The sequence below is a fragment of the Chelonia mydas genome, chromosome 6, assembly GCF_015237465.2.
Source record: "Chelonia mydas isolate rCheMyd1 chromosome 6, rCheMyd1.pri.v2, whole genome shotgun sequence".
In the NCBI taxonomy this organism is placed as follows: domain Eukaryota; kingdom Metazoa; phylum Chordata; order Testudines; family Cheloniidae; genus Chelonia; species Chelonia mydas.
This window is the reverse complement of record NC_051246.2, coordinates 100,641,447-100,657,157: the sequence shown is the minus strand read 5'-3', so window position 1 is coordinate 100,657,157 and position 15,711 is coordinate 100,641,447. Positions and strand designations below refer to the sequence as shown.

The following is a 15,711-nucleotide window of genomic DNA, read 5'->3' as shown; positions in this document are numbered from 1 at the left end:
GTCCATCACCAAAGGCTCTTATCAAAGCAAGCTGTCGTGGGATAAGAGGGAAGGTTCTCTCATGGATTAGTAACTGGTTAAAAGATAGAAAACAAAGGAAAGGAATAAATGGTCAATTTTCAGAATGGAGAGAGGTAAATAGTGGTGTGCCCCAGGGGTCTGTACTGGGACAAGTCCTAGTCAACATATTTATAAATGATCCGGAAAAAATGAATAAACAGTGAGGTGGCAAAATTTGCAGATAATACAAAACTACTCAAGATGGTTAAGTCCAAAGCAGACAGCAAAGAGTTACAAAGGGATCTCACAAAATTGGGTGACTGGGCAACAAAATGGCAGATGAAATTCAGTGTTGATAAATGCAAAGTAATGCACATGAGAAAACGTAATCCCAACAATACATATAAAATGATGCGGTCTAAATTAGCTGTTCCCACTCAAGAAAGAGATCTTAGAGTCATTCTGAATAGTTCTCTGAAAACATCCACTCAATGTGTTGCGGCAGTCACTAGCAATGTTAGGAATCATTAGGAAAAGGACAGATAAGACACAAAATATCATATTGCCTCTATATAAATCTATGGTATGCCCACATCTTGAATACTGCGTGCAGCTCTGGTTGTCCAGTCTCAAAAAAGATATATTGGAATAGGAAAAGATACAGAAAAGGGCAACAAAAATTATTAGGGTTATGGAACAGCTTCCATATGAGGAGAGAGTAATCAGACTGGGACTTTTCAGCTTGAGAGACGACTAAGGAAGGATATGATAGAGGTCTATACAATCATGATTGGTGTGGAGAAAGTAAATAAGGAAGTGTTATTTACTCCTCATAACACAAGAACTAGGGATCACCCAATGAAATTAATAGGCAGCAGGTTTAAAACAAACAAAGTATTTCTTCACACAATGCACAGTCAACTTGTGGAACTCATTGCCAGAGGATTTTGTGAAGGCCAAGACTATAACAGGGTTCAAAAAAGAACTAGATAAGTTCATGGAGGATGGATCCATCAATGGCTCTTAACCAGGATGGGCAGGGATGCAAAACCATGCTGTGAAGTGTCCCTAGCTTCTGTCTGCCAGAAGCTGGGAATGGGTGACGGGATGAATCACTTGATGATTACCTGTTCTGTTCATTCCCTCTGAAACACCTGGTATTTGTCACTGTTGGAAGACAGGATACTGGGCTAGAGCAATCTGTTCAATGCAAAAAAAAAAAAAAAAAAAAATCCAGTTCGTATGTTTGTTAATGGATCATTACAAGATTTATATTTGCTGTAGTCCTTTGCATGTTTGTTGTTATGATAGAAACTCTCACAGGGAGATTTTCTGTCAATAGCATAACTGACTTACCAGTGTTGACTTCTATTCAGCAACTCCTGGATAGATAGAGCCCTGCAAATCTGCGGGTATCCACAGACCATTTTTGCAGATCGGATGTGGATACACCTTTTTTATCTGCGCCCGGCTCTATGGATAGGGTCACATCAGTCATCATACAAGTGAGCCCTACTTATTTTTAATTTGCTTTCTTGTTGTCCTGTACAGTGCTATCTACATGACAATTCCACCAACCTGCAAAATAACCTGTGACTTTCCTGCAGTGTAGAGTTTACTATATGGGTTATAACAAACCTGGAAACTTGCAGTGTCCAGAAGAAAAATTGACATGCCCTGTTTTCTCCTGTTCTTTTAATTGGGGTACTCTCTCAGATTCTAAAACTCCCACTTACACATCCATAACGTGTTTCATTCAGAAGAATCCAAAAACAATTAAACTGATATTCCAACTATATACAGAGTTCACTTCAGCCACCTGTAAAATGCAGCCATCTCGGGTGGAATGTAGCTGGTGTTTAGAAGGAGAACTACCCAACAGTTAAGGACAGGACGTGAATAATACCATATCCAGTTGAAACCACTAGAGGAATTCACATAGGCAACATTTATTTACCTCTATTGGAATTTGCCCAGGAGCTTGAGCAAACATCTCTGTATGCTTGCACACACACACAAAAAAGGCACCTTGAGATCTTTAATGGCCTTCAATGGTTTGGACTTCAGTTTTGTCTCTTCTAGAAGATGACCCCCTGCAAATTGGGACCCACTAACACCATACTGGTGAAATCATTTCATTACTGTCTTGCAGAGAGGAGATCAGCCACGGTAGACTCCATCTTGCTCCCTCTGTAATCGGTAACAAAACTTCTATTGATTTTCAGTGAGAACGGAATCAGACCTTAAAATGGCCATCCTTTTTCTGGCAACACCCCACATGGTCTGACTATGGCCTAGTCAAATTTAATTATTTGTTCTTTTTTAAAAAAATCTTTACACTGTTGCTGTGGATTTATAAATCTTAAGTGTTTTCAAATCTAGTTAAGGTCCATCAGAAAAACAAAATATTTCAGTGCCAGAAGGATGAAGCAACAAAACACATCCCAGTGGTCTGTGCTACAGGCTAGAGATTTGGCATGAAACAACTTGAAAAGTGCTAGTTACTAGAAAATCTGGATGAACTTTTGGGTAATTTAAAAATCTTTGTGGGGCATTGATTTTTAGTAGCATTTTTATCACTGTGCTTCTGAGTTTAGCATTTTTACATATGTGTCTAAACTCCCCTTTTAAAAAAAAATACACTAGCAAAATGGGCATTTTTGTTTTATTAATGCTTCAGTGGTAGAGAGGGTTGTGTTTAGAGGCCTTCTGATACACAATCTCTATATATACATTATTTGTATTTGTCTTGGTTTTTTAACTGAATAGGCTAGACCCAGGCACACAATACTATTTTTCTGGCATTTATAAACACTGAATGACTGACAGAGGTGTTATCATTTACTTCTTGAACATGTGCTCTGTAATGTCCAGCCCTCTCCTGGACAGTTCAGTGAAATAATATGGTTAATTTGCTCCTTTAAAGAGAGAAAACACACCAGTTTGCCGCATCACTGGACCTGACATTCACTTTAGTACAAACCACAGTACTGTTGGCTTAGATTATTAGTAAAACAAGTTTATTAACGGAAGAGGATGGGATTTTAAGTGAGTTCAAGTATAAGAGATAGTTAGGAATGGTTAAAAGCAAATAAAAGTGAAAACTCATATCTAAAAGTCTTAATCTAGAAAGATTTCGTTCGAGACTTTGTTCAAGATAGCCTTTCTCACCCACAGTCTTCTGCAAAATGGTGACCCTCTCCTTGGTCAGGATCTCTTCCAGAGGTGCTGGTGCCTTGATCATTTTAGGTGAAAGAGATCACCTGGGGTTTTCTGCCCCTTTCTTTTATAGTACATTGAACCTCTGAAATGGATTCTTCTGGAAGTTACCTCTCAAAATAAAGTTCATTCAAGCTGTGAGGAAGGTGATATGTAGACTGCTGGTGAAGGAGGCTCCATGTTCTTCCCCACCACACACACATTTTTGTTCACTTTTGTTTGATGAAATGCAAATTGTTGTGTTCCCTGCTATCTCCTCCCACTGCTGTCTTGAAGATCCTGTTTACTACTTGTACGTAAATTGAGGTAAACACACGTGTCTTTGTTTAGGAGAGACTTGTTTAACGACTTTTGCCTAGGCAGGGCTGTCTGGTTTTGAACATGTGTTAATAACATCATACAAGGGAATTAATAACTTTACTTTTACGCTGCCATATACATTTCACCATGAAATTATTGACCAGCAAATTACTAGTTTTCAAATTATACCTCACAAGGCATATTGTGTACAAATATTATAATAATACTGTGTTGGGTGTGAATATAGAGGTGCTTTGGCTCACACCCAGTATTACACTATTTGTTTTGTTAGCAAATGTATGAATTCATAGCAGCAATACAAAGAATTAGGTCTTGGAAGTGCCTTAGAAGTGCATATGCAATGGAAATGGATTAGATATTATTTTAATTCCACTCGTTATATTCATCTGCTAACATCAAGTATAGGGAAGTCTTCACATCTCGTGTATTTGAGCTATTGCCTCAAGGTAACAATTATTTGTTTACTTTTGGATACACAATATCTGATCTTTTTGAAGATACTAAAACATTCCATCTGTTTCACTCATTTTCATTTCTGCTGGTATCCTTACCAATTGTCTCCTTGACCTGCTATCTCTCTCTCTTATTTTCTTAAGCAGGACTGGTTGGAAAACTTTAAAAATTTCAAAATATTAATGAAGAACAGAAAATATTTTCTGTAGTAAAAGTTATCCATTTTCTGACCAGCCCTATCCCTAATGCTTTCCATTCTGAGAGCCTTGGTGTACTCCCTCCTTTCTTCCCATTTCTCTAATACTTTTTCTTTCTTGCACCTTTCTATGGACCACCCTCTCTTTCTTTTCCTTCTTTCCATTTTTTGTGGTTATTCGGATACTGATGGGATCTCCTTATAGTAGTTTCCATTCCCCCTATAAACCTAGAATTCTCGGCATTTTTTTTTTTATATACTTTGCAAAAGAATTGGAATTTTGAGTAAGTATTGGGTCTTTACTCCAAATTGTAGCCCATCTGTTTCAAAACAAACACCAGAGTCTGCTCAATGCAGTCAAGGGGCAAACCAGCAGTTTTTAGGGAGATGTTGCTGCTCTTTTCTGTGGAGTTGTTGCTTTTTTATTTAATGGTCATTCAAAACAAACTATGCCAAGATTTAATGATAGGAAGGTCCATTGAAAACCTTGTTTACCTACGGTCTAGTTAATAAATATACTGTTTGATTTCCCACCTATTTTGTCCAGTGTTTGTTTCCTTGGAGCAAGAATTTATTGCTGAATTTATGCTGAAGATCATTGCAATCTTTATTGAGCCACATTGCTCAGACTATTAGCTGCCTAGTAAAATCACCTAACTTTAATTTTATGCTAATTTATGATAATTTTGATCATATTTACATGTAAATTTAGCTTAAAAGTGAAGAATTTGTCATTTAAAATGTATCCCGTGCTTCCTTTTTAATGAATGATTCTAAGGAGTTGGTTATAAATTCACCTTACAACTACTTTGTATGGATGATTTCTTCTTTTAAGCGTTTGGCATCCTCTAACGACAACCCCTGCAGTGGCAAACCATCTCAAAGTAAATGCAGCTGGCTTGCTGCACAATCATGAATGACACTGCATTTAGTTATTAATAATTGAAGGAGCTTTGTCTCTTCCTGCTGGGTCCTGTATATAATTCATGGATCATAAACCTACTCTAAAATCTAGGACAAATTAAATTTTATTGAGCAAGAGAGGTTGGTGAGAGACTTTATTTGCCAATAACTAGACATTGTATTTACATGTTTTCCCCAAAATATTCTAACTAGAAAATTTAGAATGACTAATTAGCCATCTTCCAGCACTGTGTTGTTGCTGGTTCTTGGAACTCTATTTCCTACTTCAACAGAATAAGATAGGTCTTAGACAAACAGAGAAGTTTGCTTTCATCTCTAGCCATTGTTTGTTCTGTTAGACAGATGGAAACTGTGACTTTATGCACAGCTCGTTTCTTTTCTGTATTATAAAAGTTTGTCCCATACTCTTGGGAAATGAATAAGATTGTCCTGTTTCTGTAAAGAAACAAGTTCCAGAAGGCAGGTCCAAGTTCCATTCAGATCCAACCTGAACCACTTCCCCATAATTTACTTTAAATGGAGAGGGGATCAGTAAATTTGATTTGGCAGGGTGCTATTCCTCTGAACATTCCTTTTGAGAAACCTTTACATTCAGGATACTCGTAGGAAGTCCAGCATTGGCTTGAAAGACTGGCAACGTTGAATTATGTGAAGGTGGCAAGACTTGATTTTAAAAGCAGTTCATCGAGTGATACTGAAAACAGTCTAGTATTTCTCTCGTTAGTAGTTAGGAGCCTGTAGAATGAGTCCCGAGCATCTTCCTCTCCCATTTTGCTTAGTGGGAGTTGAGGGCACTGTGCAGGATTAGGCCCTGCTTTAACATACTTGGTGCATGGGGGACACATTCTTTTCCCATGTAAATCAACAGCAGAACTGCCATTGACTTCACTGGAGTGAAAATGGACTGTAGTGGTTATACGTTTTTCATACTGCAGTAGCACCCAAAGGCCTCAATCAGAATTGGGGTCCCACTGTGCTAAGTACGGTACAGATATATAGGAAGGGAAGACATTATCCCAAATGATGCCTTGTAGCGGAAAAGCAGAGTTTTACTTCGTATTACCATTCTTAAAATATTTTGTGGATCACTTATTTAAATAGATATTAAGATTGACAGTACTGAGGATGCCCCTCTTCTTTTGATATAGTCAGAATAAATGTTGATTCTCTTTCTTAATGTGTTTATGGTCCAAAAAGTGACAGTGAAATGTTACCTGGCTGTTGTACACCTCTGCTCACTGTGTCACGGTGCCTAGTCAGAAGCCACAGCAGCTTAACTTATTGACAGAACAAGGTGTTCTCTATGGTCAGAATCACATAGCTGGGGAAAACAAAGACACATCTGTCTCCAAACCTGCTAGCAAGTTTCTGATTCCAGTCTTCAGTAGTACTGACATATAAAGGAAAGGAGGAGTTAAATTTCCAGGTCACCGAACTGCCATTTCTATCTCTTTGAAAACTAGTGGTGTGATTTTGTTTGTTTGTAAACATAAATTAGATAGTTTTATTGATGAAGAATAAATATGAACTGTCGGAATGTCAATTTTTGTGACTGTACCGCTCACTCTTGTCAGTCTGTTTTGAATTGTTGAGTTTTATCTATGAGGCCCAGTACAAAGATGATTGAGTTTGATAGGAAAGCTCCCACTGATTGAGTTAATGGGGCTTTGGATCAGGCCTAGAATGATCGTTACTTTGATAGCCATATTGAGTCCATTTAGTCCACGATTGTTGCATTTCACATTAGAGCAGCATTATGTGTACGTGGTTTCTAAGGATATTTCATATTGTTTTAACAGAAATGGACTAGCAAACTGCCGGATGAGGACAGAAAGTGAACAGTCGTGTGGCTCTCCAGTGGTTAGTGGCGACCCAAAGGAGGATCACAACTATAGCAGTGCCAAAGCTTCCAACCACAGGAGCACTTCACCTGCTAGTGACTCTGTTTCCTCTTCCTCTGCTGATGACCATTATGAATTTGCTATTAAAGGCAGCCAAGACAGCAGCGAAGGGAGTGAAGTTAGCTTCCAGAGCCACGAGAGCCATAGTGAAACAGAAGAGGAGGACAAAAAGCAAAACCGAAAGGAGACCAAGGACTCTTTAGCTGACAGTGGGTATGCATCCCAGCACAAGAAAAGGCAACATTTACTGAAGGTGAAAAAAGTACCAAGTGACACACTGCCTCTTAAAAAGAGACGTACAGAAAAGCCCCCAGAGAGTGACGATGAGGAGATGAAAGAAGCAGCTGGATCACTCCTGCATTTAGCAGGAATTCGGTCCTGTTTGAATAACATCACCAATCGGACGGCAAAGGGGCAGAAAGAGCAAAAGGAAACCACAAAAAATTAGAACAAATCATTGATTTGTTTGAACTTACAAAATTTTGTTTCAGCACGTCAGGTGAATTCTAATGATTTGTGGCAATATCAGCATTTTTGTTTTGTTTTGTTTTGTTTTTTGGGTTTTTTTCTTTTTTTGGACCCTTAAGATTTTTATTTTTAAAGGAGATTGAAGCCATAGAACTCATACTGACACTCAGCTAATTTACAAAAGCTTTTCATTACCTGAAGACACAAAGTAAAAAAAAGCCAAAATCACCATTGCTTTCTCCAGCTTGTCAGAAACGCATGGTTGAATACGCAGTGACATCAACATTATTGTGATGGGAGTACAATTCGGCCCTCGGAAATCCCTCTTATACCTAGAAGAGATGTGCATAATTCAGTAATCATTCAGGCCTGGCCCTTAGGTTAAAAAGTATGGCCTTACAATTGGGTTTATAAGTGAACGTGAATAAGGAGATTTGGAGGATGGAGGAGGCATGGAGTCCTCAACACCAAACCAAGAACCGGTGGCAGTTGGATACAGTTGTGCCATAGAAGTCTTTGGATAGCCACTGAAAGCAATCGCGCATACAGTAATGCATTATTAGTGCTCCCTGTACTATACGTGGCTCATAATGTGAAGACTGATAACTTTAAGTTATGGAAAATTTGAACTGTGTATGCAACGGGTTTCAGTGAAATAATGAGAAGAAATGGTAGGGGCGGGGGGGAGAGGGAATCGTTAATGGTATTGTTAATCATTGAATTCTGTCTTCTATATTAAATTAAAAGAATGTTCAAAAAGCCATAAGCCTGAAGATTGGCACTGCGTGCAAAAAATAATAATAATAATAATATGGAAAACAAGCTATGTCTTCTAAACTGCCTGAGTGAAAAGCAATCAAGTCTAAGAAATTACAGTAGATATTAAGGAAGTAAGTAAATCAGAATATTTTTCTGTGGATCAAAAATATTTGATCTAACGGGGGGAAAAAATGCTACAAAACCTGCCATTAGTATTATGTGTATTTTAAAAAAAAAAAAAGGCATATTGATGGACAAGAAAATAGAGTACAACCAAGAGCTCCTATACTGCCCTCAAAATTGAGTATGCAGTTATTGTCAGTCAGGATTCGTCTGTGCAAAAACAACATCAGATTTCCAGATTCAACCAGCGTAGCCAGCAGAAAATTCTGATCCACGTTGCATGGATTTGGGGGAGGGGAAATGAAAAACAGCTACTTTTTTTTTTTTTTTTAAATTCAAAGATGATAAAGTTCTTGTAAGGTAAATAATGTATTTAGCATGAAGCATGAATTATTTTCATATAAATATAGAAAATAGAGAAAAAGGCTATGCCTCTAATTTTTAAGCCCTTAGGCTTAGAGTCTGTTTTATTTTATTTTTTTTGTTTTGTTTTTGTTTGTTTGTTTTGGTTTTTTGAAGCAGGTGTTTAAGGTTTAACCTTCTTCAGGGACAAACACTGACTGTTGGGGAACTTACTCTGCAATATTAAAAATATCTTCACACTCTGGTAGGGCTTGGATGGTTGAATTATATACTGCCTTGTCTGCACATTCAGCCCCCGCTCCCTACTTCTGTTTTAAAAAAAAAAAAAAAAATGATGTCCTTTCTCTGCCTGTACATGTGTAACATGATGCAATAATCTGAGGGCAAATTTAGTAGTGAGTGTGTATGATAGAATCAAGAGAATAATAGGAGCTTAATTGAGGAACATAATTCAGATTTGGTTCAGGGATAGGTATGTCAGTGAATAGCTTTGCTAATTTGCCATGAAAAGAAATGAAGTTAGTAAAGGGCCTTATGGATGGTGATCAGAGATATAGCACAGGGTTAGAGGAAGCGATTCAGGTACAATTGTGCTACTCTCATGAAAATGTTGATAATTCGATTGGAATTCCCTGGAAGTGGGGGGGGGGAAGCTGTGAAGAAAATACAATCTCTCCCACCCCAATTTGTGAATTTGGCATTAAAATCATCTACACTAAGAAGATCCTAGAGGCAAAAGGAACATTACAGGGACTGAAAATCCCTATCATTTCATAAAATAAAATTATCTTGTCGTCTTTAAAAACTTGAGGCCACCAAATTTATCCCTGGTATAACTGTTTCAATCCATAGAGTTACATGAGGAAGGAGTATAGCCCATGAACAGGAAACTATAGAGGGATGTGATTGCCCACCCAATGGAGTAAAAGAAAAATTGCACCATGAGGCATTTGGGTTTTTCATTTGGTTTAGGAAGTGGAAGGATTGTGCAGTGGATTACTATGGTCTGCCAATATTGCTATGCTCAATGGGTGGATTGTATAGAAAATATACTACAGCACAAGGGTGCAGCACCAAAATTTATTTCTTTTTTTCTGATTTGCCTAAGTGTGTATCAGGACCCCAGACCCTGACTATATTGTGAATTGAATAGTAGTCCATGGGCTGGATGTTAGAGTCTGGGAGAACTTCAAGCAGCGTAGATTGAGACGGTGGGAAGCAAAGATGGTTTAACCCTTGCACTCAGCTGATCCGTGTCCACTGTGTGCAGGGTTGGTCCCCAGGTGTAAATTAGAACCCTACCAACTGCATTGGTTACCAGCAGCCCTGAGAAGCAAAAACCCATAACTTAGGGATCAGTGCAGCCTAGAGGTGCATCAGCCATATTGCTTCCTCGGGGTAGAGTCCCTTCATGACTGCACTGGGGTCATTCTCCTGTTGGCAGATATGCCAGCTCTGTGGCCAGAATCCACTTATAGTGCTACACAACTGCACTAGAAAATCTGGCCTCTTGTGTTTCATGGACTTCTGGGAAGAGTAACTGCAAATGAAAATGCATCAACTTGCCCCAAAAACCGTTGTAATACACACTTGTGCATATGTTGTTCCATCCCACCAGCCTGATTAATATTAAATACAATTAAGAGTAAAATTTAGTGGCATCAAGTAAATTCGAAGCAATGGCTTACTCCCCACCGTCACCAGAGAAAATGACATGGTCACCTACCAGTGGGCAAAAACTGCTGTCAGTCACAAAACTAATTCCACAGTAACTTCACTGACTAGAATAGTTACTCCAGACTTACACCAGTGGAACTGAGATAAGTATCTGTTCCATAAGTACTATTTTCTAATTTGGCTACTTGATTAAATATGTAATTATCACTAGTGTTATCCACCCAAGAAAACAATCTTGTACATAAATACCTAATTAGGCAGGTTGTCTTAAAATATATTATTTCTGTAAGACTTCAATAACTCCTTTATGGACTTGCTGGTATATTTAAATATTGGCAGGTGCAATTTGTAGCTTCTAGGCTGGCCTACTGGGAAGATGTCAATAGGCTGTGTTTTATAAAATACTTTCAAGGCCCACTAAAAGAGAGGAACCAGAAGTTTGGTTTTGTACTAATGCCCCCTGTAGACTATTCAAGAAGGGCATGAAGTATATAAGTGATAAAACAACCTATTGTTTTAAGTTTAAAAAATATTTTGTACAGAATTCCTATACATATAACTGGTGACATTCAGTACATAACTACAGATTGGTATGTTTAAAAAAAATAAATACTTACAAGCCACCTTTTAAAACATGTGATTTGTGCCTGATTGAGCACAGTAGCTTCTTCGGAATTGGTCTTGGTTCCATCAGTTAAATATTCATTTATCTAAATAGGTGTGTTCTTTGTACATTGGATTGGAAGGACTGTTTAAGGTCCGTCCAGTCTATTATGTAACTAAACATTATAGAGCCAATACAATGCATGTTCGTAAATACGCTCAAGAATTAAATAACTAAATAAATAAAAATACGTTGCCAACACCTCTGTGCAATTGTCACTATTCTTAAAATCCTGCCAAAACTAACTGGTAATTGGATCATATTATGGACTTTATCATTTGCCAGACTTTTTTTCTGACATAGCCATTTTTGAGGAAGAGCTCCGAAAATCTCTAAACATCTATTTTTTCCCCACTCTAGTATTTTAAAAATCTTTCAAAATTAATGTTCCTCAAAGCTGGTATGAAAAAAGATACCAGGGCAGCAGACTATCAATGGCAAGTTACAGACCTGAGAGGATTTTTAAGGGTGGTTTATAATTAACAAACATTCTTACATTTTACAATATTCATTTTGGAGGGAGAAACATTTGTAAGCCAGAGCTAATGCCACAAATAGATTCTGTTAAAGTCTGCAGGTGTAAAGGAATCAACCATTCATTGCTTATATGCTGCAAAATATTTGATGTTCTTTTGTAAAATCATTTTGATGAAGTTTTGCCTTTTAAAAATGCTAAGCACAGGTCTTGAGCAGCTTTGCTATTTCATCAAATGTATCTTCCTAAAAACAGAGCTTGATTGTGATCTCACAAGTGTTGAAACCAGAAGTAACTCCAGGGCATCACTGGAGTTAAAACCAGGGTTGGTGAGATGAGATACACACCCCTTTAGCTCTAGAAAATGAGCCTCTGAGTTCAATTCTCATCATCCATGGTTTACATACTTGTGGGTAATTTAACTGATGTCCTTGGAGTTACTTCTGAGTTACACTAGTGTGGGAGAAGAAAATCCCTAAACACACACACTGGTCTTCTACATTTGACTGAATTACTGCCTCGCTTTGAAAACTATGGACCAAATTCACTACTTATTTGGACTCAATAGAGCTATAATGGAGTTATGTCAATTTTCATAAGCAGATAATTTTGGTCCTAAATCATCCACCAAATAGTGCCATGGGTAAAATTTCTAAAAACACCTAAGCCAAGAGTGACCTTTTGACTTTAATTGAGAGAGAGGCTCCTAAGTCACTAAGGGCCAAATTTGTAAAGGTATTTAGGTTCCTAAGGGTGCATATAGGCACATGCCTAGTGGGATTTTCAAATATGCCTCGATGTTTTACTGCCTTTGAAATCAGTGGGAGTTAGTTGTTTCGGGCTTTTGAAAATTCCACTGGGCAGGTACCTGGGCATCTGCATCTTTAGGCACCTCCACACCTTTACAAATCTGGCCTTCTGTGGTTCTGAAAAATGTACTCCCATGAGCTCTAGATTCATAATAAAAGTGTGGAAAACACATTCACAATTTCAGATACAAATGCAATTCACCTCATTAAGCAAGTGAATCAAGTTATTTCAGTTGGGTCACAGCTGCCCAGGATACTTTTATTTTATTTTATTTAGAAAAGGTTGCTTTTAAAAAATATCCATCTATCTATCTTCTTGACTTTGCCAGCAAAAGAGCATTTGAACTGTATATCCTCTTGATTGTAACAGAGTATCAGTGTTGACAGTCTGACCAGTTAAGTCTTTAGTGTTGTTCTTCACAGCCCTCCAGTAATATATCAAACACTGTTATGCACATAATGCAGCACTGTGATCTAATTTAAATAATACTTTTTTATTATTTATACTACTCTCTGTAATATACATCAATACTTTGCTATATAACCTAAGTGATAACCCTCTTCTTAGTTATCTGCCAAACTTTGAACTTCTGTTTGGTTTATATTGCAGTTAACGCAGTTACAAAGTTGTAATTATGTCTTTTTCCTTTGAATCAGAATGTGTAAATCAAGCTATATACATCTTGTGTGTTTCTATTTTGAGATGGAGTTTGAGGATTTACACATAACAGTTAGTGTTCTGTATAAATCTGCATACCTTTGTGAAATCATCTGTTAATCCCCTTTTCTTTAGGAAGTATTAATTGACAGTGGTTTATTAGGGTTTTTTGTTTTTACTTTATTTCTAATACTGGTTATTCTTGAATTAAGCACAGACTTGTCAGCTGGGTTGCTTTATCATTGATAGTGTATATGACCTTATAATTCTTCCACAGTTCAGCAAACAAGTACTAGCTTCACTGACCAAAAAAAGAAAAAAGAAAAAAAAAATTCTCAACCTGATGTGTCTATGGTGCTGTATTTTGCTGGTGTACATTTAAAATCAGAAATGAGTTAACAAAGGTCACTTCTGAGTTGTTGTGCGAAACAAGTAGCCTTTCCTCTTTTCTGTTAGCATTGAAACAAAGAGTATTTATCTGAAAATATATAATTGTTTTTTTCTACTGTATCACATTTGCAATGAGTATAGCATGGGATTTCTATTCCTTTTGTAAAGAGGGTGAAATTCGCCCAGAACCTGATCCAAAGCCTATTTGAAATTAATGGGAGTGTTTTTTCAGTTATCTTCAGTGGGCTTCGGATCAGACCACCAGCATTGAAGATCCACCACTTAAGCCCAACATTACGGATTTAAGTGATGCAAAAGGCCTTGAGCTGGCATTCAACGGAGGGTGGATTTCACCGAAAGCTGATATTCCATATTGGATGTTCAGATGCTAATATGGATAATATATCATAGCTAGAAATTGGACTCCATCCTTCCATTACTGTGGCCTGAAATCCCAGTACCTATTTTTGTTTCTAGTTTATATAAAGACTGAAATTTAGTGCATTTTTAAGTTAATTGAACATTGTACATTTCCTGAGTATGTGTCTGGGACAACAATTAAAAGTAATACCTGCATTTAATAACCAATTCCATGCCTGCATCATTCACACTCACTACTTAAAACTGCCATCAGTAAAATGTTGGGGGAATGACTTGTGTGTGTATGAAAAAGCATTATAAACTTGTACATTTTTTTATACTCTGATTCTGTAATATTTCTGAAATATTTTGTTTTACAGAAAAAAGTGATAAAGCAATCAAAAGACCAAGAGGTTTAATATCAATGCTTAAGGGTCACATGACCTTAACTGGCCAATAAGTTAATTTAGTACCGTAATAAGAAACCAAACTTTTTTTTTTTTTTTTTTTTTTTTTTTTTGCTGTACTTGGCGTATGAAACTGCCAATTTCATGAATATTGAAATAAGAACTGTGATGGGGGAATAAACAGTGGTGTTAAGTTGTATTTGTGTTTACCTAAATGAGCAGTCCGAAGGCAAGTGCAATCAGCCGATCTTTAGGAAATATGAAAGTGTTGATTTAGAAGCATACTTGCATTTTACATTTTCTTGATGTGTAATCATATTGCCAAAGACAAACTATTTCATCAATTATTATTGTAAATAACACTTTCCCAAAACCTACCATAAAGTTTCTGTGATGTATTGTCTTCCAGTTGCAATAAAAATTACTGAGTTGCATCAATTGAATAATTGTAGTTTTGTGTATACTTGCTTGAAAATACACTTAAATATTAAGTAACAGTTAATATTTTTAAAACACTTACTGCTGTATGATTTCTATTTATTTTTTATTCAATTTGAATACGTTTTATACCCACGGTATGATCCCTCTTGTGCATTCACTTCACTAGGTGCCAATGGATTGCTCATGTGCAATTGAATAAATAGGATATAGGAAGTAGGATTTCACTAGGAGGGTGGTGAAGCACTGGAATGGGTACCTAGGGAGGTGGTGGAATCTCCATCATTAGAGGTTTTTAAGGCCTGGCTTGACAAAGCCCTGGCTGGGATGATTTAGTTGGTGTTGGTCCTGCTTTGAGCAGGGGGTTGGACTAGATGACCTCCTGAGGTCTCTTCCAATGCTAATCTTCTATGATATAGAATTTTTCATCTTGCTAAAAAGACTGTGTGCCTGATTCTCTTCTCATATCAGTTTTACATGGATATAACTTACTTCATTGGAATTACTCCTGTTGTACATCCAGCATAAACCAGAGAAGAATCCAGACACGTATATCAGATGATATTGTGTTATCAAGAATATTTCCTTCTAAGTGGTGCATTTGCAGTCTTTGAGCCGGAGTCTGAGCTCAGTTACATCAGTGCAAATCCCAAGTCAATTCATTGACCCATCTTGCTGTTTCAAGGACTCCTACTGTAAGCAAATGCAGATAAACCATTCAAGCAAAGATGTTCAAAAACTGGTACCTAAACTAGATGGCCAAATCCATAGTTAGGCAGGTACTAGGTGGCCTTATTTTCAAAAGCACTGAGTTTCCAATGGCTCCCATTGAGTTCAGTGGGAATAGGTGCTGCTATTTGGTGTGAACTCTTAGCAATCAGGGCTTAATTTGGAGTTAGAAATCTGGCCCAGGCACTCATTTTGAAAATCTTGGCCTCAGTCTTTTGTTTAGCAACTAAACAATGAAGGGTAAACAGAGCCTATTACAGCCAATCCAAATGGTAAAATCCTATTCATAAAATTATTACTGGAGCATTCTCCATTTTGAAAATGCCATATTTCCACAAGCAGACCTAAATATATGTATAGATTGAGCTTCTAAAAGA

General features: G+C 37.3%; 1 protein-coding gene across 20 annotated transcripts in view; it reads left to right on the top strand.

The window, feature by feature from the left end:
• FOXN3 (forkhead box N3) overlaps nucleotides 1-14,610 on the top strand; it is a 307,996-nt gene extending 293,386 nt beyond the window's left edge. For all 20 annotated transcript variants that reach the window (XM_027818310.3, XM_043550123.1, XM_043550130.1 and 17 more), the window contains one exon: nucleotides 6,913-14,610. In XM_027818310.3, the coding sequence (XP_027674111.1) occupies nucleotides 6,913-7,462 (550 nt within the window). In that variant the 3' untranslated portion in view covers nucleotides 7,463-14,610. The remainder of the gene's footprint in view (nucleotides 1-6,912) is intronic.
• Nucleotides 14,611-15,711: the final 1,101 nt, after the last annotated feature.